The sequence below is a fragment of the Lontra canadensis genome, unplaced genomic scaffold (genome assembly GCF_010015895.1).
Source record: "Lontra canadensis isolate GAN:19392208 unplaced genomic scaffold, GSC_riverotter_1.0 scaffold184, whole genome shotgun sequence".
NCBI classification, from domain to species: Eukaryota; Metazoa; Chordata; class Mammalia; order Carnivora; family Mustelidae; genus Lontra; species Lontra canadensis.
The window spans coordinates 1,396,306-1,421,682 of NW_022631178.1; the positions used below are offsets into that span (position 1 = coordinate 1,396,306).

Here is a 25,377-nt window from a genome sequence, read left to right on the forward strand (position 1 = left end):
GGGCGCACGCGATACTAGACGACACGCAAGATCCTCGTAGATAAGCATGAAATAAGCTGGATCCGGGGTGGGAACAGAGGAAGGTCCCCTCACGATTGGTGGCGCCCTTTACCGACGAGTGGAAGCCGGTGAGCCCGGAAGCCGCGCGTTAGGCGTTGAGGGCCTGGTGCGCACGCGCACTTCGAGTTCGGAGCTCATCAGCCCCGCCCCCTTCCCTCGCGCCTCCGGCGCTTCAGGCAGAACGAGCATGCGCACACGGGAGACCGTCCCCCCACCCCCAGCCCGTTGGCCCCCGGAAGTGCTTCCCTAGCGCGCGGGGCGCGTGCGCATAACGTATTCGTGGCTGCGGCGGGCGCCGAGAGGGAAGCAGCGCGGGGTGAGAAGAGGCGCGGGTTGGGGGCGGCGGCCCTGGGGCTCTGGCTTCCCGGGACCGCCGCGGACTTGGGTTGAGAGGCCGGCGGGGTCGGGCCGGGGGCGCGGCGCGCGGGAGCCGCGGGGCCCGCCACTGGGCCGGAGGGGCTTGGCTGCGGGCCCCCCAGGAGGGACTGGGCGCGGACCGGGCAGCACCGCTTCGCCGCGCTCGCTCCTCCCCTCCGCCGCGAGCTGGCGGGGGCTGGGCCGCGGCGGGCGGGCGGGCGGGCGGATTCGCGCCGGTGCTCGCGCCCGTGTGGGCGCCCCGGCGGGGGTCCCGCGTGCGCTGCTCTCCCGCCGCCCCGCCCGCGCCGAGCCTGTCGGCGTCGCTCCTCGGTTGGCCCGGGGTGGGGGGTTGGTCTCCCTGGCCGCTCTCCGCACCCCCCGTCCCGGCCGCTGTGTCCCCCTGCTCAGCTGCGTTGGGAGGATCTTGTCGTTACAGAAAGAGCGAGAGCGGGAGGGAGGACAGCTGCGGGCCGAGCGGGGATCCGCGCGCGGGGCTCGACCCCGGGGCCCGGGACCATGGCTTAGCCGCCCCCCCCCTCGGCGCCCCGCACTTTTCATCGTCGGGAACAGATCGATGGCTTCCTGGGTCTCTTGTCCCCGCCGACACGCCCCCGCGGGGGCCTCAGCTCGGGTTGCAGTGCGCTCCTGAGTCTGCTTCTGCGCTCAGCGGGCCGTCCAGCGGTGCCCCCGGCGGCTGTTGGGGTCGGGGACTGACTTCGCGGCTTGGTTTCTTGTGCCTCCGCAGCACCGAGGTCGGGCGGAACCGCGGTGAAACTGGCAAAGGGGTGCGCGGCCCGCGGAACGCTCTGGGGAGAAGTCGGACTCCCTCCCGGCTGCCCGCTCCTTGCTCCTGGTGGTTTTCTTTCTTGCTAGAAACGGGGAGTTTCCCGGAGTGGTGAGCTCCCCTGCTTGTTCTGTTGGCGGGACCACGTCTCTCAGCAGGAGATGGCTCAGCTCCGTGCTGTGGCCCTGTGGGGGGACGCTCCTGGGTTTCTGGATGCTTCCACGCTTCTTGCTGTTCTCGCTCTGAAATCTCATCTGGGTTCTGTTCTGCCTTTTGTTTCCCGGTTTTGTCCTCCTTCCGGAAAGGCTTGTTGGACTCGGACCCCAGCCCTCACACTGGGCTCTCGTCGGGTCCTGTCTTCCCTTCCCAAGGGTTTTCGTCCTGGGTTTAACTGGCCGTGCTGACCTCTGGCTGCCGTTCCGCTTTGAGGCTGTAACTTGCCCCGTTGAGGGGGTACGTGGAATTGTGCGTGTCTGCGTGCGAGGTCCCAGCGTCTCAGTGAGCCCGGGAAGACGCGGGGAAGACGCCGACCCCAGCCGTGCGTGTCTGGTGTCTGGGCGAACCGCCTCTGGCGCTTTTGCTGTGCCCCTGGGCTGGGCTGTAGGCCTCCAGCTGGACCTTCTGGGCGGGGCGTGGGGGAATGGCAGGTTTTGATGGAATTCCCTCTTTCCAGCCTCACCCTCCTTCCACTCCCCGACTCTGACTCCCTCCCACAGCCCCTGCCCCTGCGAGTGGAGTGGCCCTTCATTCCGGTTCTTCTGAGAGTGAGACCGGCCTGCCCACGCAGCTGCTCGCGGGCGCTTGGGCTTCCCTGGGGGGACGGGGCTGCTGTGGGCAGTGGGCTGCGAGCAGCTGGCAGCGTACTGGGCTCCCTCTAACTGGGTCGCCAGTTCATTGTTGCCATTCCGTCTCCGTGAGCCCGTCACTCCCTGCACTGGCCCTGGTGCCTGTCCCCAGCATGCGAGGGGTGTATCCCACTGCTCAGGAAGGAACTAGGTTCCTGGCCACACGGGGCGGTGGGGGGTTCTCTTGGCTTTGTTACAGTTGTCGATTGTCGCCTTCCCAGTCGCACCTGCACTCCCGCAGGGCCCGTGGGGTGTTTTGGAGTCGCCAGTACAGTAGGGGACGGGAAGTGAGGGCACGCTTCTGTCGCGGCGTCTGGAGCTGTCCGTCCCCCCGCCCCCCAGCCCAGCTGAACGGGGGAGCGTGCGCCACCTTTGTCTTCCTTTTGGGAACCGCCTCCTTGGTCCGCGAGGAGGCCTCCCGACGAGGTGTCACTGGCGACGCTGCGCGGGCCTTTGTCCACCTGTCGGCTGGCTGCCGACTCGATCCGCGCGCACTCGCGCCCCCAGAAGCGCTCGGTTTCCGCTGTTCAGGCCAGCGCCCTCCGTAACGGCCTTGAGACGGGGGTGTCGTCTCCACAGAGGTCTGAAGTCACTCGGACCTGTGAGCAGGAGACCTCCCAGGCCCCTGACCCTGCTGGCGGAGGCGAGGGGGCCGGTGCTGTCCCTGTCCCTGTCCCTCTCCGTGGCAGCTTCCGTCACTTCACCCGGAAACCGCACCTCCTGCAGGTCGGGTGCTCGGCCTCCCCCGACGAGCCCGTGGCCAGTTCTGGCGGCGGGAACCGCGGTGCCCCGGGGGACGCACGGGTGTGCCTGGCCGGGACCCCCAGGTGTAGGGTCTCCTCCTTTCAGGACTCGGCGTTCTCTCCGCGGAGGGCTCGGCGGGTTGCTGGTGCTCGTCTCCCGCTGTCTCCGAGATGAGCGCTTGGTGGCTCTGGGCGGACGGCGTGATGAAGCGTCTGGTGCCGCGACGGGTCTGATCCTGATTCAGCAGCCGTCGGGGGTTGCTTTGCGGGTTCCCAGGTGTGAGGCCGGCAGGACGGCGCCCGGGAGAGATCTAGATTCCTGTGGAGCTGGTCCCGCTCCGAGCCGCACTGCGGGCCCACCGCGGAGCTGGGCCGTCGGCGCCACAAAGCCCGCGGTTCTCAGCATGCGGTTCTTACCGTGCAGTCCTGGAGGTCGGAAGTATAAAAGGGGGCGCCTGGGTGGCCCAGTGGGCCGAGTGTTGGACTCTTGATTTCGCCTCAGGTGGCGTCGTCCGGGCGGTGCAGTGGAGCCCTGCGCCGGGCTCTGCCCTGGTGTGCGGCTGCTCGAGACTCTCTTCCCGTCCTTTCTGCTTCTCTGTCCCGTCTCTCTTTTTCTCTGAAATAAGTGTATGAATCGTTAAATACTTTATTTCTTAGTATAAAATGGAAGTTGTATTCCCCCGGCACCCCAGGGAGACCCGGCTCCCGCCCTTTCCTGGCCCGCCGCCCCCCCCATCCTCCCCGGCAGCAGCGCAGGGTCTGCCCATCTCCGGGACCCCCGCCCTCTGCCTCCCTCTCCTGAGGACCTGGTGAGGACGCCGGGCCCCCGGGAACCCAGGGTCACCCCCAGCTCAGGGTCCTTGACTTGCCTGTCTCTGCAAGGTCTTTTTTGCCGTTTATGGTTCCATATTCTTGGGTTTTGGGGATTTGAATGGGGACACCTTTGTGAGGTCATATTCATTCCTGGGCCCCGTTCCCGTGGGCTGACCTCTACAGAGACAAGGTACTGTGGGTTTAAGCCAGGGGCCTGGAGCTGACTTTGGCCAAGTCAAGAGCGACAGTGTTCGGAGGCCAGAGGGAGGTTCCGGAGGTTGGGACTGACCCGAGTCTGAGAGAACACGGGAAGCACAGTGGTCAGCTGGAACCCGTCTGCTTTAGGTCCTGGGAGAGCCTGCCTTGGCCCCGAGGAGGCCTTGAATCTCTCTTGTGCACTCGGCGGAAGGTGCCAGTAGGTAAATGTAGCAAATTCACAGGTGAGCCACGGAGGTAGGATTTAGCTTGGCGGAAGTGAGCGTAGACGAGCAGGAGTTCGGAGGAGTGCGCACCACGTTTGGGCGGTCCAGGAAGGCTTCCTGAAGGAGGTGAGACTTGGTGAGAGAACTTGGCCACCTCCTCCCTGCTGCCATGCTGGGGCTCTGAGCACTGACACTTCTCGGGCTGCAGTGGCTTCCTCGCCAGTCCTCCCCCGCAGGCATTCATAGACGCACCGCCCGTCCTCCCGCGTCCTTATTCTGGGTTTGTGTGTCCCTGGGCCACCGTGGGCCCTTTGTCTCCTGGAAGATGCGTGGGGAAGAGGAAGCTGACCCTTCTGCCGGGCCATGTCCTGCACTCTCATAGCCTCCCCTTTGGTCTTGCAGGTCCCTGTAGGGGTGCGTAAAGCCCAGCATCCTCACCATGGACTTCCAGCATCGCCCGGGGGGCAAGACGGGGAGCGGAGGCGTGGCCTCCTCCTCAGAGAGCAACCGAGACCGCAGGGAGCGCCTCCGGCAACTGGCCCTGGAGACCATCGACATCAATAAGGTGGGTTGAGCCTTGGGCAGCAGGCAGGCGGTTCCCCCTGGCTCCCTCGGGCTCGGGGCCCCTCCCCCCACTTCTGTCAGCAGAGCCAAGTTCCGTGCCCTTGGCCCTGCTGCCCAGCTTTCTTGGCCTTGGGGTCCTGATCTGCAGTCGAGGGAACTTGACCTAGAGCGGCTCCAGTTAGGCACCCCACAGACCACCTGCTGTTCCAGGGCCGTGACAGCATCGCGGAGTTGGGGTGTTTGGGCAGTGAGCCGCACAGGGCGACACCGCGCTTGGGCGTCCACAGCTGGGGGGGCCCGGAGTCTAGCCCCAGGCACTCCGGACGTTTGGCGCACTGTTGGCAGCCGGGTAGGGTCCCCGTTGTGAGGGCCACAGCTGTGCCCAGACATCGCCCAGTGTGGCCTGGCGGCGGAGTCGCCCTGGGCATGCCCCAGCAGCCAGTGTGTGGTTCCTCCCTGACCTGTGGTGAGCCCCGCCCCTAAGATCGGCTCTGTTACCGTCCTCCTAAGGAGACAAGGCAGGACCGTCCTTGTGGAAGATGACGCGGCCGCTGGGCGGCGGAGTTAGAGTTCAAACCCCAGCTGGTCTGCTCAGTGCCTGGGGCAGAAGTGCCTGCCCTGCGGCCTGTGTTCATGGAGAGTCACGTGTCTGGCCTGGGAGCTCCCGCACTCACAGACCAGGGTCTCCGTGGACCTCTGTTTTAACCCATGTGCTCTGTTCTTCCCACACCTGGCTTCTGCGGTGGTGCTTGGAATGCCAGCGCCGTTGGTGACAGATCTCTGTCCCAGCCACGGAGGCAGCTGCCCAGCAGTGCTGTTTTGCCTCTGCTGTCATCCAGGCCCGAAACTGCCCCCAGAGGTCGGGCTGGGAACCAGCACGGTGGGCCCCCAGCCCTGCCACGTGGCCTGTGTCCGCGGGATCCCAGCTGGTCCCACAGTACTGCCTTGGGCAGAAGACCCTGTGGGGCCCTGGGCTGCAGGCCACCGCTAGTCCTCTGTCCTCGGGACGCCTGCCCAGGAGGAGAGGAGCCGCCCTCTCTGCTGGCCGGACAGAGGGGAGGCTTTGGCTCTTCACCGTGGCGGGGACCGCGGGGCACGATTGCTGACAGCGTGTCTCTCCCTGCAGGACCCGTACTTCATGAAGAACCATCTGGGCTCGTACGAGTGCAAGCTATGTCTGACCCTGCACAACAACGAGGTGCGTCTCTGTGCCTTCTCCGCTCGGGTGGGGCCCTGCTGCTCCCCCGCCCCGGCCCTGTCCCGGTGCTGCCCGTCCAGGCTCTGGCAGGACCCGCCGCTCCCATCCCTGTCCCACCGCGCTGCCCCTGTTAGGTCTGGGACGTCATTCAGAGCGTGGTGGGGGCGGTGGGGCTCAGGTCTGCTTGCTCACCGATCTGTGCCCCCAGAGCCTGCCGCTGCCCAGGGCGTACAGGGCTGCGTCCGGCCCATGTATCTTGAACGCCGCCTGGGATCCCCGTGAGCGCCAGCCTACAGGCGCGGCAGGCGTCACCTCGGACGCTCTGGATCCAGGTGTCGAGGACTCGTTGGTGTGGGTGCAGCGCGCTTCTTTGAGCAACCCGGAGGTCCTCCCAGTGACGGTCTAACGAGTGCTCACGGGGTCCTGGTTCAGTAACGGATGATGTGGTTCATCCTTCTCCCCGCTGTGCCACGTCCTAGCGGCTTTTCAGTTGTGGTTCAGCAGTGCTGAGCGGGCCAGTCGCGCATGTCAGCGTCTGTCCCCCTGGGCGCGGCTTCCTCAGAGCCGGGCCGTTCTCTGGGGGTTGCTGAGCAGCGTCCCCCAGTCACGATAAGCGCAGACGTCCCCAGTTGTGGCCCAGTGTGCCTGTGCTGGTCCAGAAACCTTTAGAGTCCGTCCTGCTCTCTGGGGAGGGATGCCCCGGACTGTGGTCAGAACGGACGCACAGGGTCACGGGGCAAGTTCACTTGTCCACGGCCGGTGCCTGGTGCTCTCCTCCTCCAGCCAGGTCCACTGTGCCCCCCACCGAGGCAGGCGGCGACACTTGCCATGTCCCACAGGCCGTGACCTCTGACGCTCACAGACTTACTCTCGGGCTCTGTGGGCGCTTCCTTCCACACGGCGTAAGCCCCGAGAGCTTGTCCGTTCCGGGGCAGCTGGTGGACGGAGGCCGGCGGCTCCTCTCGGCCCACCCCACGTGCCTTGTCCTGAGTCGTCCGTGTGCTTTTCCCGCTGCAGGGGAGCTACCTGGCGCACACCCAGGGGAAGAAGCATCAGACAAACCTGTGAGTGCCCCAGACCCCTTCCGGTCCCCGGGGCTGCTGGGGGATGCCAGGAGGGCGGGAGCAGCTCTGTCCCCAGCAGTTGAGCTGACAGAGCTTGCTTGAGCGTGAGGCTTCCGGGACACAAGAGGAAAGCAGCGAGGGTTTGCCGAAGACGCCCTAGTAAGGGGCAGTGGGAAATGTGACAAGAAGAGAGGGTGCCCCGGGCCTGTCCTGTCCCCCTTTCATGCAACCCCAGGACCCCCAGCCAACACCCCATGCCCCTGGCCTCTCAGACAAACTCCAAGGTCAGTGTGGGAGTTGGACGACTCCCAGCACTTGGGCCTGTGGCCTTGGTGGCCTGTGCGGAGGGTCACAGCACCATATCCGTCCCACCTGCAGGGCCCGGCGAGCCGCCAAGGAGGCCAAGGAGGCCCCTGCCCAGCCAGCGCCAGAGAAGGTCAAGGTGGAGGTGAAGAAGTTTGTGAAGATTGGCCGCCCCGGCTACAAAGGTGATTCTGTCTGGGCGTGTGCTCTGGCCTGCAGCTGGCACTGGGCGTGAACGAGCCCCTGGCCCCAGCCCCCAGCCCGTCCTTGAGCCCCACGGAGACTGCCGCTCTCTTTGGAGCAGGGGCCCTCCCTCACCTCCCTCTCCCTCTGGTCCACTGGCACCGTGAGCCCCACCTTTCCTGAGCGCTTTCTCAGAGCACCGGGTCACAGTGTCAGGGCTTCCCTTGGCTTCTGCTGGCCTTTGGGGAGCCAGTGATTGTTTACAGTGCTTGTGGGGATGGGTGGCCGTGGACGAGGGGCCCATGGGTCCCTTTCCTTTGATCTTGGGAGGGGGGAGGGTCCACATTAAGAAAGCACTCACACAGTGGACCGTTTGGGCGGAGAGGAGGGTTCCTGGTTCGCCTGCCGGGACGTTGGTGAAGCGTTGGGTCGGGAGTCAGGACTGTGTCCCGGGCAGTAGGAGGGAAGAGAGGAAAAGCTCTCCGGCAGGCGTCTCGAGTAAAAGTGGAAACCGTGTGGGTGACGGGCATTCCAGGTAGGACACAGCAGTGCAAAGGCCTGGGGGCAGGTCTGCATCATAAGCTAAGGCCAGGATGACCGAATCCTTGGCCGGGGGGCGGGGGGTGGCTACCAAAGGTCTTTCGGCCATAAAAGGGCATTTGGTGTCTTGAGTGAAGCAGGGACAATCGAGGGCTCAAGGGGCGTGAGTGTGGCGTGCCACAGAGCTGTACGGAGAGCAGCCTGGAGGTGGGGACACGGCCCTCTCGTGCAGAGGGCACCCTCCCAGCAGCCAGGGTACAGACCTCGCTGGCCGCCCGTGCACAGCGTGCCCAGTCTGGAGCTCCTGCTCGTGCCGTCGCGGGCTCCTGCCCGCGCCTCTCCCTGTGGTCTCAGGCAGGGACTCTCCTGGCTCTGGGCAGTAGTCACCCAAGTACGGGTCCCCAGTGTCCTATCCCCAGTCCGTGGGCTACTCTGCTGGTGCCTTGGCTTCGGGTAGGACAAGGTGGCCTGGACTTGAGAGCCTCGTGTGTTGCAGTGACCAAGCAGAGGGACACGGAGATGGGCCAGCAGAGCCTCCTCTTCCAGGTGAGCTGAAGCCTGAGCCCCGTCATGGGGGGAGGGTCCCTCGCAGGACGGTGCTACCACCTGCTATGTCCCCACAGATCGACTACCCTGAGATCGCCGAGGGCGTCACGCCTCGCCACCGCTTCATGTCCGCCTACGAGCAGAGGATCGAGCCGCCCGACCGGCGCTGGCAGTACCTGCTCATGGCCGCCGAGCCCTACGAGACCATCGCCTTCAAGGTGGTGCATGCGGGGTCCCCCAGCCCTCCTGCCCGTGCCCTGGGTGCCCCTTAGGCACACGCTTGCCTGGGAAGGGTGGGAGAGAACGTGGGGGTCGGGAGCTGGGCGTCCTGAGGTCGGGTGCTCCTGGCATTAAGAGGCTCTCGTGGCCAGGCTGCTCACGGATCCCATAACCTGATCCCGTAACTTTGGCCACACAGACCAGCACGAGCCGCTCCTTCCCCAGGGCGGCAGCCTCGCTAAGTAGTGCGGCCAGTCTGTTACCCCAGAACCAAATCCTGTCCCGATTGGGCCTTTTCGGGGCCAAGGGGCAAGTCCCTGCAGGCCTGGACGTGTCGGCTGCAGTGGTCCGAAGGCCCCCCCTGCCCCCTCCCGACGCAGGTGCCAAGCAGGGAGATCGATAAGGCTGAAGGCAAGTTCTGGACTCACTGGAATCGGGAAACCAAGCAGGTGAGCCACTCTGGGGCCTTTGATGGCTGCCCTGGCCGGCCTGTCCCTTCACCCAGGGCCCCGAAGGCCTCACCCAGCCTCTTCCGTTTCCCTCCAGTTTTTCCTGCAGTTCCACTTCAAGATGGAGAAGCCGCCGGCCCCACCCAGCCTCCCTGCAGGGCCACCCGGAGTGAAGAGACCCCCGCCCCCCCCGATGAATGGTCTGCCCCCGCGGCCGCCGCTGCCAGAGGCTTTGCCCCCGCCACCGCCAGGAGGCCTGCCCCTGCCACCCATGCCGCCCAGCGGGCCCGCACCCTCGGGGCCTCCGGGCCCTCCCCAGCTGCCCCCACCAGCTCCTGGGGTCCACCCCCCGGCACCAGGGGTCCACCCCCCAACGTCTGGGGTCCACCCCCCGGCACCAGGAGTCCACCCCCCAGCTCCCGGGGTCCATCCCCCGGCACCGGTGGTCCACCCACCAACATCTGGGGTCCACCCACCGGCTCCAGGCGTCCACCCTCCAGCCCCAGGGGTCCACCCACCTGCTCCAGGCGTCCATCCTCCTCCATCTGCTGGAGTTCACCCCCAGGCCCCAGGGGTGCATCCACCAGCTCCTACGGTGCACCCCCAGGCCCCTGGGGTCCACCCCCAGGCCCCTGGGGTCCACCCACCAGCCCCAGGGATCCACCCCCAGCCTCCTGGGGTCCATCCCCCACCTCCTGGGGTCCACCCATCAGCTCCTGGGGTCCATCCTCCAGCTCCTGGGGTCCACCCCCAGCCTCCTGGAGTTCACCCCTCAAATCCTGGGGTCCATCCCCCCACTCCCATGCCCCCCATGCTGAGGCCTCCCCTGCCCTCCGAAGGCCCTGGGAACATTCCGCCCCCTCCCCCAGCCAACTGAAGAGCGGCCCCTTTTCCAGGCCAGTCCCGTGTGGTGTGTTCCTGCGTTCTCTGTCGGAACAGAGTGTGGTCCTCTTGTACGGCCCGTGTCGCGTCCTCACTGCTCATTAAACATCTGTCCTGATGCCCAGATTGGACTGCTGTGTCAGCAGCTGGGGGGCCATGGTGCAGAGGTCGCTCGGGGTTGGGGCGTCAGTGTCCTTGTCTTGGTGTCCCTGTGCACCATGGGACGCTGCTGGGTGAGGGCAAGCCCAGCCAGCAGCGGGTCTGGGATCTCTTTTGTGAGGAGGGGAGAGCTGCAGCTGCTCGCTCTCCCACAGTGTGACCGAGCCCTAGGGGAGCCCCAGCTGAGCCAGGGGACCATCCGCTGCCCAGGCCCACCTGCCCGGCGGTCGGAACACCCAAGACACGGGGTCCCCAGCAGAGCCTACTGCCCGGTCCTCTGGGACATCACTCTCTACCCTGGTCCAGGCCTGCCCTCCCCCCGTCCCCAGATCCCAGAGCTGCTGATAGTCTGGGCCAACACCCCCTGCTCCCAATCCCACTCCCGCCTTCCGGGGGACGCTCCTCAAGGACAGACAGGACAAGTCGGTTGCAGGCTGCGCCTCCTATCAGCGTGAGTAGACAGGCAGTGTGGCCAGAACAGAGGAGGCTTTGAGAGCTTCCCGGCCTGCCCTGGCCCATTCTGGGGCGCCAAGCACTGGTCCCCAAGGTCACAGCCCAGGAGGAGATAGAGGCCATCTCCCGCACAGCCTGGCCTCACGCATATAAGCCAGAGCCACCCAGCCCCTCCTGGCAGCCAGGATGTGGGCTCTGCTGCTCCAGCTGCTGGCCCTGGCCTTGTGGGTCGTGGGGCCCCCGTGGGGATCCGGGGCCCCCGCCTCGCCTGGAGAGCCAGGCACGGGCACAGGGGGGCTCATCTTCCGCCAAGACTGGGACTGGCCGCCAGGGAGCCCACAAGACCCCCTGTGCCTGGTGACCCTAGACCAGAGCAGCAACCGGAGCGGCACCCCACTTCGGGTGGTGGGGGCCCTGAGAGGCTATGAGCACGCCTTCCTTGAGGCCGTGCAGCGGGCACACTGGGGTCCCCGTGACCTGGCCACGTTTGGGGTCTGCACCGCCAGCGCGGGGCAGCCCGCACTGCTCCGTCTGCGGCAGCTGCAGGCATGGCTGGGGGAGCCCGGGGGGCGGCGGCTGGCGGTGCTGCATCTGGAGGAAGGTACGTGGGGGGCCATGTCCTGCGGCTGAGCGGCGGATCTGTTCCTGGTCTCCTGAGAAGGGAGACGTCCACACCAGGCCCCTCCCCAGCTTCCCCCATGGCCCTGAGGCGGGTACCCTCGGGCTCCTGTGGAGCTCTAAATCCCCAGAGCTGGGCTCCCGGACCCGCCCCTTCCCACCCTTCCCAGGGAAGGAGCCCAGTGGAGGGGGCTGGTCCAGCCGAGGCGGCCCTGCTGTGAGAGCTGGCCTGTCCCTGGGAGCCACTGGCCTCAGAGCCACTGGAGGAATGGGCTCCCCCCAACGAGAGCCCCAGGTGGAGACCCCAGGAGCCCAGCGTGAGCAGCCTCAGCACTCCCCACCCCCCGCCACTCACTCCTCTGGGCGACCCGAGCTGGGGTGTCAGACCTCTCCCGCCAGGTCCCCAAGGCTCCCAGTTGGGCCGGGGGCTCTCCCTGCAGGAACGCAGCACGGCTGTGGGGAGGGGACTGGCTCCAGGGCCTCAGGTGTCGTCCCCTCCCCGTCTGTCCCGGCCACAGTGAGCTGGGAGCCGGCAGTCTCGCTGAAGTTCCAGGCGCCCCCGCCCGGAGGAGCCGGTGCCCTGGAGCTGGCGCTGCTGGTGCTGTACCCCGGGCCTGGTCCTGAGGTCACTGTCACGGGGACCAGCCTGCCAGGCACCCAGGTACCAGGGCACCCAGTGGGGCAGTTCCTGGGCCTCCAGGAGCCCTCGCCCAGCAGAGGAGAGGGTATGGAGGTGGTGGGTTCGGTTTTTATTTTTAAGATTTTATTTACTATTTCATTGGGGGGAGAAGAGGGAGAAGCAGGCTCTCCGCGGAGCGGGTAGCAGGATGCGGGGCTCCATGCTGGGACCCTGGGATCATGACCTGAGCCAAAGGCAGACGCTTCACCAATGGAGCCACCCAGGCGTCCCGGGAATGGGGTTTTTAAGCTGTGCTGAACAAGGTTCCGAGTGTCCTAGGTGGGCAGCGGACACAGCAGGGCTGGCACCCCCGCCCCAGCCAACTGGGCTGAGCCCGCATCTCCACAGAACCTTTGTTGGTCCCGGGACACGCGCTACCTGCTGCTGGCTGTGGATCACCCAGCGGGGGCCTGGCACAGCCCTGGAGTCACCCTGACCCTGCAACCCCGAGGAGACGGTAGGCTCTCAAAGATGGGGAGCTGGCAAGGGTGGGCTGCCCTAGTTCCTCAAACGCTGAGCTGCCCCGGGGTCGTGCTGGACCTTCCAGGTCCCCCCCTGAGCACCGCCCAGCTGCAGGAGCTGCTGTTCGGCCCGGACCCCCGCTGCTTCACGAGGATGACCCCGGTCCTGCTCCTGCTGCCACTGCCCGGGCCCACTCCAATGCCCGTGCGCGGCCTTCTGGACCAAGTCCCCTTCCCGCCGCCCCGGTGTGTGCAGGTCCAGCCGGGGATTGGGGGGTGGCGGGTGTGGGAAGAACCTCGCACCTGCTCACACCTCCCAGCTCCGCCTTCCAGGCCCTCTCAGGAGCAGGAGCCCACGGAGCCGAGGTCCAGCGCAGACCCCTTCCTGGAGACGCTCACGCGCCTGGTGCGCGCCCTGCGGGGGCCCCCAGCCCAGGCCTCGCCGCCGCGCCTGGCCCTGGACCCGGGCGCGCTGGCCGGCTTCCCGCAGGGCCTCGTCAACCTGTCGGACCCCGCGACCCAGGAGCGCCTGCTCGATGGCGAGGAGCCGCTGCTGCTGCTGCTGCCGCCTCCCGCCACGGCCACCGCCACGACCACGGCCACGGCTGGGGACGCCGCGCCGCTTAGGAGCCCTGAGTCCGGGCCCTGGGCCGCGGGCCTAGCGCACCGTGTGGCCGCCGAGCTGCGGGCCGCCGCTGCCGAGCTGCGCGGGCTCCCGGGCCTGCCCCCCGCCGCCACGCCGCTGTTGGGGCGCCTGCTCGCGCTCTGCCCCGGGGCCCCGGGGGGTTCGGGTGGCCCCAGCGTCCAGGGCGGCCCGCTGCGCGCGCTGCTGCTGCTCAAGGCGCTGCAGGGTCTGCGCGCCGAGTGGCGGGGGCGCGAGCGGAGCGGGGCGCCGCGGGCACAGCGCAGCGCGGGGGCCGCGGCGGCGGACGGGCCGTGCGCGCTGCGCGAGCTGAGCGTGGACCTGCGCGCCGAGCGCTCGGTGCTCATCCCCGAGACGTACCAGGCCAACAACTGCCAGGGCGCGTGCGGCTGGCCGCAGTCCGACCGCAACCCGCGCTACGGCAACCACGTGGTGCTGCTGCTGAAGATGCAGGCCCGCGGCGCCGCCCTGGCGCGCCCGCCCTGCTGCGTGCCCACCGCCTACGCCGGCAAGCTGCTCATCGGCCTGTCGGAGGAGCGCATCAGCGCGCACCACGTGCCCAACATGGTGGCCACGGAGTGCGGCTGCCGGTGACCCCCAGGCGGCCCCGGGGCGCCCGCCCATGTCTGCTCAGACCCCCATCCCCACCCCCAATAAAGACCAGCGAGCACCAGCTGGTGTGTACGTGCGTCTGGGCACAGGCGGGGGGGCTCCACCTGGCCGCTCTCCCTCAGCGCGGACGGAAGCGTCATCCCGGGTGCCCTCGGCCTCCACTCCCGCCCCCACCCCCCCACCCCCCGCTGGAGGGCCTCCCTTCTCTGCCCTTCAGGCCCAGGCTGCCCCCGTCAAAGGAGCCAGCGACCCTGGGGCTGTAGCTTTCAATTTATTTCGCTGAACCTCGGGACCACGCACGGCGAGGAGGGCGGTTCCGAGTATTGGGTCCCAGGACCCATGCCTGGCTCAGTCCCGCCCCTTGCCCGCCCGGTGCTTCTGGCGGCCTGGAGGCCGGTCCTCGTCGGGGCGCCGCAGGGAGTCCCAGGCCTGTCTCCTTTTCTGTCCCGGGTCTCGGGAGTCCTGCGCCCAGTGTCGGTGGCCCCCTTCGCGCACCTCCCAGCGCAGGGGTAGGGCTCCTCGGGGTTCCCTGGCGGCCCGTGGCTTCTCCTGCTTCGGGGGCCGCTTCTCCTTCCGCGGCCGCTCCTCCCTTGGCGGCCTCTCCTTGCGAGGCCTCTCCTTCCGCGGAGGCTCCTTGGGCCCGCGCTTCTCCCCAGCAGCGCTGTCCGCACCCTCCCTTCTTCTGGGAACCTCAGCCTCTTCCTTCTCCTTCTCCTTCGCCGCCTCCTCCTCCTCCGCCTGGGGTGCCGGTGGTCCTAATGGGGGTGCCCAGGCCTTGGGCTTCGGCTGCAGCTGCCAGGCGGGTGGTGCCAGTTGCTGGGGTCAGCGCACACCTGCCCAGCGCGGGATCTAGGCACCTTCCCCCCGCCGCCCATGGTCACTTAATGGAAGCACTTACCGGGGCTGCTGCTGGCTCCGGGGCTGAGCTGGGCGGTACCCATGGCTCAGGGACAGGTGCAGGGACGTCCGCTTCCCCAGCCACAGCATCTTGGAGGGGAGGGGAGTCAGCCCAGGCAGGGAGGGGGGAGCTGCAGATCAAACCCGCCGCCCAGCCCTCCACCCTGGAGTCCTGTCTCCCCTCCCTCCAAGCCTTCAGGAGGAAGGCTCCTGACCTCCGGGGCTGTGGCGCCCCCTTTCCTCCACATCTCCCTCGTGCCAGTTGCAAAAGGGCAGGCCCCGTTTCTCCGTGGGCTGTGGGAGCTCCCTGGCACATACCACCCAAAGGGGGCTCATAGGGCCAGTCCTGGGGGGCAAGGCCCATGAGGAGTAAGGACCTGCTCACTCACGGAGGAGACAGGTGTGCCGAGATACAATCTGGGAGAGGAAGGGCCCCCAGAGAAGGTCCCCGGTGGGGGACAGGGGAGGAGGCACTTTCTCCCCTAGCCGGCACAGAGGGAGGGCGCGCAAGGTCAGGGGCTGAACGGGGGTGCACAGGGTGGGGCGCTTGGGGGACCGAGGACCCCTCGCAGAGACCATGCCAGGGAGAAGGGGACCAGCCGGGGGGAGCCAGGTATAGAAGACACCCCCTCCGGAGGGGAGGTACCAGCCCAACCCTTGGGGGCATGTGAGCTTCTCTGGGAGGGCCTGCGCCCAGGCTCACCGCGGCACAGCTGGAAGGCTGACCCCAGCAGCGCCACGAATGAGGCCAGCACCAGACACTTGTTGAGGGACAGGTCTCCCCAGGGCAGCTCGTCACTCAGGGCCGGAGCCGGGGCTGGCGGTAGCCGCTGCGGGGGCAGCGAGGCCTGCGCCTTCCTGCGCGCGGGGCTCCGGGGCGCTGTGGGGAGCAAGGGGTGGGCTGGGCACGGCCCCATAGGGCTCTGCCCTCCCTGCCTGCAGGCCTGGGCGGGGGATAAAGCCGTGCGTGCTTCAGAGCCTCACTGGGATGCGGGGGACGCTCTAGAAAGTGCCGGCTGAAGCCCAGGAGCGCCTCTCGTAGTGTCATCATGAATTCACGAGGCTTCCAGCCCTGTTAGTTACGGCTGGTGACACGGGACAGAAGCCAGCCAGCAGCCCCACTGCACCCTGTTCCCCTCCCCCTAGATCCAAGGACCCAGCCCGGGGCCTGCCCCGCCCCCGCTTGCTGGGCCATACCCACTCCCCCACCTCACCCCTGCCTTCTGCAAACCTACTTGCTCCTGCTTTCAGCTTCTCTTTCCCGGGTCCTGGGGCCACTTTGGCCACAGGCTCCTTTTCTGTCTTCTTAGGCCTGGCATCCACACTGCCTGGAGGGCTGCCCTCAGCTTGAGAAACCTATGAGAAGTCATGAGTGGCCCGGGCTGTTTCTTCCCCTTCTTTCCTCCAAGGGAACCCAAACCCTTCCCATGGGCCAGAGAGAGCCACCCCTCTGGGCAGCGTGTCCCTGTTTCCAGGGACATCCCAGGCAGTAACCCCAGGGCCCCGGCTACTCACATGGGGCCAGCTGCTAGCGTCGGCCAGCCTGGGCATCGCTATTGGAGGAAAAGAAGGAGAGTCAAGGTTGTGAGAGCTCCCCAGGCCCATCCCACCCCCTGCGGGGCTCTGCTGGGCCAGGGGTGGGGGATCCCTCCCATTCTACAGATTAGAAAGCAAATGGGCTCAGAGGCAGTCCTGCCCAAAGGCACATGGCACTTCGCTGGCAAGCTAGGATTTGAATCCTGCCCTGCGTGGCCTATGACCTGTATCTCTGGGGCTCCTTATATATCCCCCAAGGCACAAATGGACACGGGTTGGAAACAAGGAGCAGAGTTGGAGCCGGCCCAACGTGGGAGTCTTAGTCCTGGGTCTGCCAGTTAGCCACCTGGCTCAGCAGGTGGACGGGGGCTGGGCTCCGTCCTGCCTGAGCCCCTGCGAGTACCTCGAGCCCTGTCCTCCTGGGGCTGCTCAGGGCAGGGGTCGGCCAGCGTGGAAAGGTCCTCGGCTTGGCAGCTGCCCAGGCCTCCATCCAGCTCCTGCAGGGCCCTGGTCGTCATGGAGACGTCTGAGCCCCTGGGATCCTTGGGAGTTGGGGGGCAGCGGCTGGAGAGGAGGCGTCTTGCTTCAGACGTGTCTTGCATTGGCTGAGCCCCTGCTGTGGGCTGGGCCTGACCTGGGGGCACCCCTTGTACGTAAATGAAGGGGCCCCTGCCTCTCATCTCAGCCCTTGCCGGTCCTTCCATCTGGAACCTCCTTTCCAGGGCAGATTCACCGTGGGGTGGGCGTGGCCCAGCGCCCCCCCCCCCCACGTCCCCTCCCTGTGCTGGGACCCCTCTCTGAGGATGCTGAGGCTGCTGGGGCCCTGAGAGGGCTGGGACCCACCCAAGGTCACACACAGATGAGCTAAGATGGCCCAGACCAGAACCCTTGGCCCCAGGGTCGGCTCAGGTTCTCTGAGACCAGACACTATTTTTACCCAGTGCCGGAGGCCAGGGGAACAGGCCGTCGTGCCTCCCGGCCCCTCCCGGACTTTTCGCTCCTGGGTCTCTGAACCGTCCTGGCCCGCTGTTCCTGGCACCCCAGCCCCCGGCCCCTAAATCTAGAAGCTCAGGCTGTAGCCCCCACCCCGCCCCCGCGACGGGCCTCACTCCAGCCATGACAGGCAGGGGGCAGGGCCCCCAGGGGCTTCCTGATCCCAGCACTGGGGCCCCAGCCTCCTCCCACGACTCCCACTCCCATAGGACAGATGGGGAAACTGAGTCTCCAGAGAGAGCTATCCGCCAGAGGTCGTAGGCAGCCTGTGGTCAAACCCAGCTGAGCCGGCTCCCCACAGCCCTGTTTTGGGGCCCCCGTGTCCCTGGCTGCCAGTGTTAGCGTGTTCTGCCGTCTCTGGTCAGACGAGTGACCCTTCCCCTGGGGCCGGAGCGGGCCACTGAGTGAGGGGCCCGAACGGGCAGCGGGCCGGTCCCCTAAGGCATGTAGGGGGGCAGTCGCAAGAGCTGGGGGTCCCCGTGGACCTCAGAGATGCCCTTCCCAGACACGAGGGACCGTTCCCCTGCCCAGGCCTCCCCCTGCCCCACTTACTCCACAGCCGCCACAGTGAGCCCGCTGGACAGATGGAGCCTGGGGAGCGTGGCCCCAAGACAGACGGTGACAGGTGTGCGGAGGCAGGGGCGTGGGCCAATCCGCGGGGCGGGCGGTGGCGGGAAGGGGAGGAGGGCGGCGGGGGATGGTGGCTGGGGAGGACTCCACCCTTGCCGCAGGACTGAGCCTTGGCCAGAGGGTGACCCCACCCCCACTCCAGCACAGAGCCACTGCCCCGCTGGCCACGGTGGCCTGGGCAGCTCACTTCCTGTCCCTGAGCCTCAGAGAAGCAAGTCCTGGAGGTGGGGACAGCACAAAGGGTCACCTTGCTTTCTCCCTCAAACCCGGTCAGCCAGCTTATGAGCCACGAAGGCTGGGTCGGGCTCCCCTGTGGTGAAGCCAACGGGGTACAAGCTCCCAGAGCAGCCAGGGGTGGCCCGTGGGACCTGGACCCTGAGGGAGGGTCCCATGGGAGAGGCCTGTTTCCTCATCTAGAACCAGAATTCAAGACCACTCCATAGCCACCAGCACGGCTGTGCGGCTCCGGAACATTCCGGAACCCGGAAAGCAACCCCCTCCCCTTTCAGTAACCCCTCCCCCAGGTCCCCCCAGCCCCCGGCCCCCACGAAGGCCCCTTCCCGTCTGTGGAGGAGCCTGGTCTGGACGTGTCACACGTGTGGACTCACACCCCGTGTGGCCTCCTGTGTCTGGTTCCCTCCCCGGGTGTCGTGGGCTTGGGGTCCATCTCTGGGGCCGCGCGTGGGGGCCTCAGTCCTGCCCACAGCTAAGGGACGCTCCCACATGCGGGGGACACGCTGTGTTATAGGTTCCTTGGCATCCAATAGGGCTGGAAGCAGTGGGGGGTAGTGGGGGCAACGCCCCTCAAGCCCAGTGTCAGATCCTGTCTTTAGAAAATATAAAATGTGGGGCACCTGGGTGGCTCAGTGGGTTAAGCCTCTGCCTTTGGCTCAGGTCATGATCCCAGGGTCCTGGGATGGAGCCCCACATCAAGCTCTCTGCTCAGCAGGAAGCCTGCTTCTCCCTCTCCCGCCCCCTACTGCTTGTGTTCCCTCTCTTGCTGTGTCTCTCTCTGTCAAATAAATAAGTAAATAAAATCTTAAAAAAAAAAAAAAAAAGAGCTTTTAAAAAAAAAAAAAGAGCAAAGGTCTGGTGAGACACAGGCCCGTATATGTCTAGTGTCCTCAGCGAACGTGCACTCTCTTGGCTTTATACGTTTCTTTTTAAGTTATTTCTACGCCCCACATGGGTCTCAAACACAACCCCATGTCGACGAGTGGCGTGCTCTGTGGACCGAGCCCGCCAGGCTCGTGTTCAGTGACAGAAATTCTAGAGAAATGAAAATAACACTTGGTGAACACACAGGAGAAGCCCCGCGGGGCAGGATCACAACAGCTGCGTCCTCGCCTTCAGACGACCTCCTGGGGACCGTTTTCCTTCTATCACGAAGCCTCAGCGACCCGCGCCACCCTGGGTGTGTCCCGGAGCCCGAACCTGGAAACCACAAAAGAGATAAGAAGAACCTTTTGCCGGCTGGAGATAAGCCCTCCTCGCCTCTGGGTCATCCGTCCCCTCGGGTGCTTGGGTCCCCGTGTTTGCCAAGGGCTCCCTGTGCAACCAGCGTGCGGGGCTTCAAGGCCAGACTGCGGCCGGCAATGCCCTCCCCGGGCCCGGAGCCCGCCGGGCTGGCCGCCACCGGTCAGAACCCTCGGGTGTTTTCCGCCCCAAGCCCCAGGCGCGATGCCTCTGCGTTCCCAGGAGCGGAGGTCGCAGAAGGGCCAGGCTGGACGTGATGAGAGGAGCTGCGACCTTCTTCCAGTTTGACTCTTTGGCATTTTATTATGAAAATTTCCAAATGGCGGAGGACCGTTTCCAGCGGACACACGCCCACCCGCACCCCTCCCACCGCATCCCACCGGGAACTCCCCCCCCCACCCAGCTCTCTCCGTCTGGCTCCAGCCGCTGCCGTCTTGCTCTGCGTTTCATTTTAATGTCGCACACAGGTACGGACCCGCTTCAGCGTGAACTAGAGCCGCCGCGTGTGGCTGAAATTCACACGCCACCGGCTGCTGCTGACCTAGACGCCGAAGGTTCACTTCCTCCGTGTGGGAGCTCCCCGGGGCCGCTGGGATGAGTGCCCCCAATTCAGTGGCTTCAAACCACAGGGATTGATTCTCCGACAGTTCTGGGCTCGGAAGTCCTAAAACCCCGGTGTGGGCAGGGCTGGTGCCCCGGGGGCCCCAGGGAGACCCGGATTCTGCCCTTTCCTGGCCTGCGGTCCCCTCCGTCCTCCCCACCAGCAGCGCAGGGTCTGCCCGTCTCTGGGACCCCCGTCCTCTGCCTCCCTCTCATGAGGGACGCCGGGCCCCCCGGAACCCAGGGTCACCCCCACCTTGGGTCTTGACCTGCCCCCACCTCAAAGTCCCTTTAACCATGTGACATGATCCACCCACATACTCTGGAACTAGGACTTGGACGTTTTGGGGGGCTGTTAGACAACTATACTCTGAAAATCCTTTTTCAAAAATCAGAGCGAGACCCCCAGCCTCCCTGGCGCCCCCAGATACCTAATGTGGCCATAGTGATTCACCAGGACATGAGACATGGGCTCTTTCCCTCCTTGACCTGCTCCCACCACATCTCCTCTGTCCCATCCCTGCAGCTCAGCTCTCACCGCTTCCAAGAAGCCCTCCCTGATACCCCTCTTTCCTATCCTGCAGTCTAGGGGGTCCCTCACCTCTCACAGGCTCCTGTTCCCAGCAAGGCCCAGCCCACAGGTCTGGTCTCTCTCTCTGTCCCCAGCAAGCCCAGCTAGGGCAGGCTGCCTTGAGCACCTGACCCGGAAACTTCCTTCCACCCTGCAGTACTCCGTGAGTGGAGGTGACCTTCCTCACAGACCCAGCATTTACAGGTGCACCCAGAACAGACAGAAAAAGGAGAACGTGACATTGGCGAGACACGGGGCAATGACTTGGGACGTCTGTGGTTGCCATGACGGGGGGTAGCTCCTGGCACCGAGGAGTGGGGGCCAGAGATGTGCTCACCCCCCTGTGTCCAGGAGGGCCCCCAGATGTGACTGGCCTGACCATGCATTGTGGGAGTCCATTGCCACCCGAGAACCTGAACGTTGTGTCTAGTCACCGAGATCCAACTGCGAGCAAACCTTTTGATGCCAGATGAAATCTGGAAAGACACTTTGACCCGGCCTTGGGGTTTCCCATCCTGGTGGTGGCAGGCGCCTGGGTCCCCTCCCTGCCCCCACAACCACCAAAGCCAATGAACATGTTCCTCATGCCAGCTATCCCCACCTCCCCGACAGCAGGCAGAGGGGGCCATCAGATGTCCACCAGAGCCCGCCCTCCTCAAGAAGACGAGGGACACTGTTCCCACATCCCTGCCAGGCGCTGAGAGCCCTCGGATGCCCTCCCCGCCGTTCCCCACCCCGCCAGCGACTCTCCCCGAGTCGGATGCCCTGCCCCACCTGACCCCACAAGCACGCCTTTTACTCTTCAACCTCTGCTTCTTTGCAAGTTGCTCAACTTGTTTGTTTACCAGGAAGCTACATTTTTGCCCCTTCCCACCCACAGTGATCCCAAATTAAAGAGCACATTGGCCAGCAACAGCGCAAAGCCCGCCGATGAAGAGGGGACCCTTCCTATCCAAGTCTTGGGTCTCTCAAGGCTCCTGCTGGTTCCCTGTGGCTGAGGAGGGCTACACTCCATTCTCCAGACTCCGCCCCTGCAGAGGAGGCGCTCTGGTGGACATCTCACCGTTCTCCGTGCTTCCTGGGCAGTGGATCAGAGACGGTTTCGAACCCACTGGTGCTGAGGGTCAGCTGTGGTCTCTGTCACTTTCTGGCCGCAGGCATGGGGGGCAAACACCCTATGACCCAGTGACCAGTGGCCAGTCTGGATTCTGAACTTTTGGCCCAGAATCGCTCATCTGTGCGAAACACTGGGGAGCCCACAAGAGGCAGAGAACCCAAAAACCAAACAAACGAAAGACCCAACCAGATTTCAAAGTGCAGAAGCTCTTCCAGCCTCAAGAAGACAGGGCCTGCGTCATAACGAGACACCAGTCCCACAGATAGTTACGGATACTGCCGCCCCCTGCCAGTGTGGTGGGCTGGAGGGCGCCTTTGCAACAAAAGCGTGCCCCTCTGCGCAACGACTGAAAACCATTGGAAATCGAAGTGAGAATCCACTTGTTTTTAAGTTTCACCACAGGCTGCAATGCTACACAAAGTCACGAATTAAATATTCTTTCCCAGGACTCCTTGGCGCTGCCCCAACACACGCAATTCTTAGAGTTTTGGTGGTGTTCTCGTAATGCGTGTTCGGAAGCTGCAAATAAGACATTTTTATGTGGAATTACTGCATTTCCCCCTGGCAAGGCATTAATAAGACACACGGATTCAGCTGACCTGCTTTGCAGACTAAGCTCCTGTGGGTTTTGCAGTCATTCAAGGTCTCTGGGGAAAGCTTGTGTCTCTAACCCACATGGACACAGCAGACTGAAATAAAAATGAGATAAAAACGAGAGGCATGAATTGTGAAGACAAAGAAACATACAAGAGTTGCTTCAGTCCCGCCTAACTCTCCAGATCCTCCCTTTGTGCCTGAAAAGCAAAACCAGGAAAGGAAGCAGGACCTGCAAGCTCTGTGCTCCACTGGGACCACCGGGAACCGCTCCCACCTCCGGTTCTGGATTCCTGCCTGGGCTGGTGGTGCTCACCCAGGAGGGGGTCTCTGTGGACCTGGGAGGGGTCTGCGTTGACCTGGGAGAGGACTGCGTTGACTGGGGAGGGGTCTGCGTCCACCAGGAAGGGGTCTGCGTTGACCCCGGAGGGGTCTGCGATGACCAGGGAAGGGTCCGCGCTGACCGGGGAGGGGTCCGCGCTGACCGGGGAGGAGTCCGCGTTGACCGGGGAGGGGTCTGCGTTGACCGGGGAGGGGTCTGCGTTTCTCTGGGAGCAGGAGGGCTTGTTGGCTGAGCCTGGAAGCGATACGCTCCATTTCATTAAACGCGAGTGTCTTGAGCATGGAAGGTTCTCTTCAGCCGCGGCGGTCCGGAACCGAGCAAGACCGAACCCAGAAACCCACCGCGGGACCGACCCTTCCGAGGTTATCACTGAAAGGAATTCCGCTCTGGGACCCCCGCCCGCGAATACCGGGGCCTCTGTCACCCCGAGCCTCCCGGGAGAGGGGGCCCCAGCTTGGGGCAGGGACACTAGCGAGGGCGACAAGGGCTACGGCGGAGACGCCGCCACTGCCAGCACCCGGAGACCCGTAGAGCACGACGCCCCCCGACCCCAGGTCCGGCTGATGGGGGCGGGGCGCGTACGCTGCGCTGTGTACGCCACGGCGCCCCGCCTCCCGCGCCCGCAGAGAGTCGCCATTGGCGGAGGGGGCGGTCCCCGCGGCGGTCCCGCCCCCACCCCGGCCGTCCGCCAGTCAGACGCCGAGGGGTCGAACACGTCCGGAGCTGTCGGGGGCTCCGCGGCCCCGCCCCCTCGCGCGTCCGCGTTCCAGGCGGTGTGGGGGCGTGGCCCGGGCGCGGCGCCTATAAAGGCGGGCGGCGGCGGCGGCGCCATTTTGCGAACGGCGAGCAGCGGCGGCGGCGCGGAGACGCTCAGCGGAGGTTTCTGGTTTCGGACCCCAGCGGCCGGATGGTGAAATCCTCCCTGCAGCGGATCCTCAACAGCCACTGCTTCGCCAGAGAGAAGGAGGGGGACAAAGCCAGCACCGCCGTCCACGCCGCCCGCGCCATGCCGCTCCTCAGCCTGCACAGCCGCGGAGGCCGCAGCAGCGAGAGGTGAGCGCCCCGCCCCCGCCCGAAGCTTCCAGAAGCGCCGCCGCGCAGGCCCGCGGGGAGCCGGCCGCGAAGGGCCCGGGAGCGCGGGGTCCGCCCCTGTGTCGAGGCCACATCGCAGGGGGGACGGGCGCTCCGGGGTCCGGGGCCCGGCGGGGCGGGGGGTGGGCGGTCGCGTCCTGCCGTCGTGGCCCGCGGGGGGGTGGGGGACGCGCGGGGCGCCCCGTAGCCGCGCCTCCGCCGGGGTCCGGCCGGTCGCCCCCTCCCCTCGGCGGCGCGCCCTCGGCAGGTGCGGGTCCCCCGGCGGGCCGCGGAGTGGGCGGCGGAGCGCCGGGGCCGAGCTCCGAGCGGTGCAAAATGGAGGCGGCGTTGCGGCCTGTTGGCCCCGCGCGGCAAATGGCTGCTGGCGCCACCGGGCGCGCGATTGTGAAAATCTCCCTCGGGGCCGCGGGCCGCGTCCGCCGCCATGACGCAAGCCGGGCCCTCGGGAGCGCGGGGGGGGGGGTGGCCCGCGGGTGGAGACGGGCGCGGCCGCGGGGCCCCTGCGCGGGGCTGAGCGCCGCGTCCTGCCGTGGCAGATCCTCCCCCGACTGCTGTAGTCACCTGGGTCCGGGGCCTCGGTGGTGCTCCTGATGTCCCTCACCCACCCCTGAAGATCCCAGGTGGGCGAGGGAATAGTCAGAGGGATCACAGTCTTCCGGCCGCCGCCGTCTTCTACTCCGTGAGTACTGCGGGGGGGGGGGGGGGGGGGGGGGGGGGGCGGGGCAGGGCCCGCGTCTGCGGTGCGGACCGGCGCTCCCTCCCGCAGGACGAGCGGCTGCGCGTGACCGAGGAGCTCGCGTCCCACGGCAAGACGAGGGTTCTGAACGTGCAGACGAGGCTCTCGGGCTCGCGGCGCGTGCACTGGAGGGCGGTGTTGCGCGGCGGCTGCCTCTACGTGGAGATCCCGGGCGGCGCCCTGCCGGAGGGCAGCAAGGACAGGTGGGCCGCGGTGCGGGTCCGGGGTGGGGGTGCTCCCGGGCGTGGGGCGGCCCCGCTGACGCCGGCCCTTCAGCCTCACAGTTCTCCTGGAGTTCTCGGAGGAGCAGCTGCGCGCCGCCCACGTCTTCATCTGCTTCCACAAGAACCGCGACGACAGAGGTGCGCGCTGGGGGGCCGGGGCGGGGGCCGGGTGCTCGGGGCGCGGGCGGCCCCTTCTGCGGCTCTGACTCGGTTTCCCCCGCAGCCGCCTTGCTCCGGACCTTCGGCTTTTTGGGCTTTGAGATTGTGAGACCGGGGCATCCCCTTGTCCCCAAGAGACCCGACGCTTGCTTCATGGCCTACACGTTCGAGAGGGAGTCTTCGGGCGAGGACGAGTAGTGGCACCGCCCGCGTCCCTCGCGCGTCGCCCCTGCACCGCGGTCCCTCTGCGTGTGGCGCTTACTGCGGGGCGGCACCGGCCGCGGCGCCGCGGGTCAGGCCTGCTCCTGCGCGCCGGGTTGTCCGCATGTTGTGATTGTGCAAATAAACGCTCACTCCAAACTAGCGGTGTATTTCTCGAGGTTTAATATTGTGTTTGTGATACTGGAGTATTTGCTTTAATTCTAAATAAAAGTTTATATTTTACTTTTTCATTGCTGGTTGGAGATGATTCCGATTGTCTGTGTAGGAGGAGGCTCTCACCGGAAGGCTCTGGAAGTCCAGGTCGGTCCGGAGCAGCGCTGTCCATCTGCCCCTCGAGTGCGCTGAAAACCTGAATAAAAGTGATGACGCCTCCCACACCTGTGTTGGCTCCGTGGTGTTCCCCCGCACTGACCCCGCCCCGGGACCCGAGGGCTTGGGACGGGGTGGGGGGGCGGGTGTGCCGGTTCCGAACCGCACGACCCCCTCGCGTGGGCGGGCACCACCGCACCTCTCTGGGCGCAGCCCGGTTCCTGTGGGGTCTGATGCGTGGCTGCCCAGGACGGCGGCCGCCTCCCCTCACGTGTTCAGTC

General features: G+C 66.1%; 4 protein-coding genes across 4 annotated transcripts; 3 read left to right on the plus strand and 1 right to left on the minus strand.

The window, feature by feature from the left end:
• Positions 1-313: 313 nt before the first annotated feature.
• On the plus strand, positions 314-10,019 carry SF3A2 (splicing factor 3a subunit 2). Its single transcript, XM_032847049.1, has 9 exons — positions 314-376; positions 4,427-4,589; positions 5,715-5,786; positions 6,804-6,850; positions 7,229-7,338; positions 8,373-8,422; positions 8,500-8,640; positions 9,022-9,090; positions 9,188-10,019. The coding sequence occupies exons 2-9, from the start codon at positions 4,464-4,466 to the stop codon at positions 9,965-9,967; spliced, it is 1,395 nt and encodes a 464-aa protein (XP_032702940.1). The 5' UTR covers positions 314-376; positions 4,427-4,463; the 3' UTR covers positions 9,968-10,019.
• Positions 10,020-10,770: 751 nt separating this feature from the next.
• On the plus strand, positions 10,771-13,626 carry AMH (anti-Mullerian hormone). The gene is made up of 5 exons (XM_032847051.1): positions 10,771-11,185; positions 11,721-11,863; positions 12,230-12,338; positions 12,429-12,588; positions 12,676-13,626. Exons 1-5 carry the CDS (start codon positions 10,771-10,773, stop codon positions 13,577-13,579), a joined length of 1,731 nt encoding a protein of 576 aa, XP_032702942.1. The 3' UTR covers positions 13,580-13,626.
• Positions 13,627-13,855: 229 nt separating this feature from the next.
• Positions 13,856-17,615, minus strand: JSRP1 (junctional sarcoplasmic reticulum protein 1). Its single transcript, XM_032847050.1, has 7 exons — positions 17,576-17,615; positions 16,434-16,594; positions 16,010-16,047; positions 15,730-15,850; positions 15,198-15,374; positions 14,496-14,584; positions 13,856-14,389 (listed from the first exon to the last, which is right to left on the minus strand). Exons 2-7 carry the CDS (start codon positions 16,546-16,548, stop codon positions 13,946-13,948), a joined length of 984 nt encoding a protein of 327 aa, XP_032702941.1. The 5' UTR covers positions 16,549-16,594; positions 17,576-17,615; the 3' UTR covers positions 13,856-13,945.
• Positions 17,616-23,175: 5,560 nt separating this feature from the next.
• Positions 23,176-24,831, plus strand: OAZ1 (ornithine decarboxylase antizyme 1). The gene is given in 6 exon segments (XM_032847081.1): positions 23,176-23,407; positions 23,983-24,034; positions 24,036-24,125; positions 24,213-24,385; positions 24,459-24,544; positions 24,630-24,831. Coding segments are annotated over 6 exon segments (681 nt in total). The 5' UTR covers positions 23,176-23,261; the 3' UTR covers positions 24,764-24,831.
• Positions 24,832-25,377: the final 546 nt, after the last annotated feature.

Bases quoted from the DNA above. Each gene is read 5' to 3' on its own strand.
- SF3A2 (XM_032847049.1), top strand. From the start codon at position 4,464: ATGGACTTCCAGCATCGCCCGGGGGGCAAGACGGGGAGCGGAGGCGTG. The intron at 8,423-8,499 runs GTGAGCTGAAGC...ATGTCCCCACAG, and splicing joins AGCAGAGCCTCCTCTTCCAG to ATCGACTACCCTGAGATCGC. The intron at 9,091-9,187 runs GTGAGCCACTCT...GTTTCCCTCCAG, and splicing joins GGAATCGGGAAACCAAGCAG to TTTTTCCTGCAGTTCCACTT.
- JSRP1 (XM_032847050.1), bottom strand. From the start codon at position 16,548: ATGACGACCAGGGCCCTGCAGGAGCTGGATGGAGGCCTGGGCAGCTGC. The intron at 15,375-15,729 runs GTAGGTTTGCAG...TGCTCCCCACAG, and splicing joins GAAGCTGAAAGCAGGAGCAA to CGCCCCGGAGCCCCGCGCGC. The intron at 14,585-15,197 runs GTGAGCCTGGGC...CTCCCCTCCAAG, and splicing joins AGCCTTCCAGCTGTGCCGCG to ATGCTGTGGCTGGGGAAGCG.
- AMH (XM_032847051.1), top strand. From the start codon at position 10,771: ATGTGGGCTCTGCTGCTCCAGCTGCTGGCCCTGGCCTTGTGGGTCGTG. The intron at 11,186-11,720 runs GTACGTGGGGGG...TCCCGGCCACAG, and splicing joins GGTGCTGCATCTGGAGGAAG to TGAGCTGGGAGCCGGCAGTC. The intron at 11,864-12,229 runs GTACCAGGGCAC...GCATCTCCACAG, and splicing joins CCAGCCTGCCAGGCACCCAG to AACCTTTGTTGGTCCCGGGA.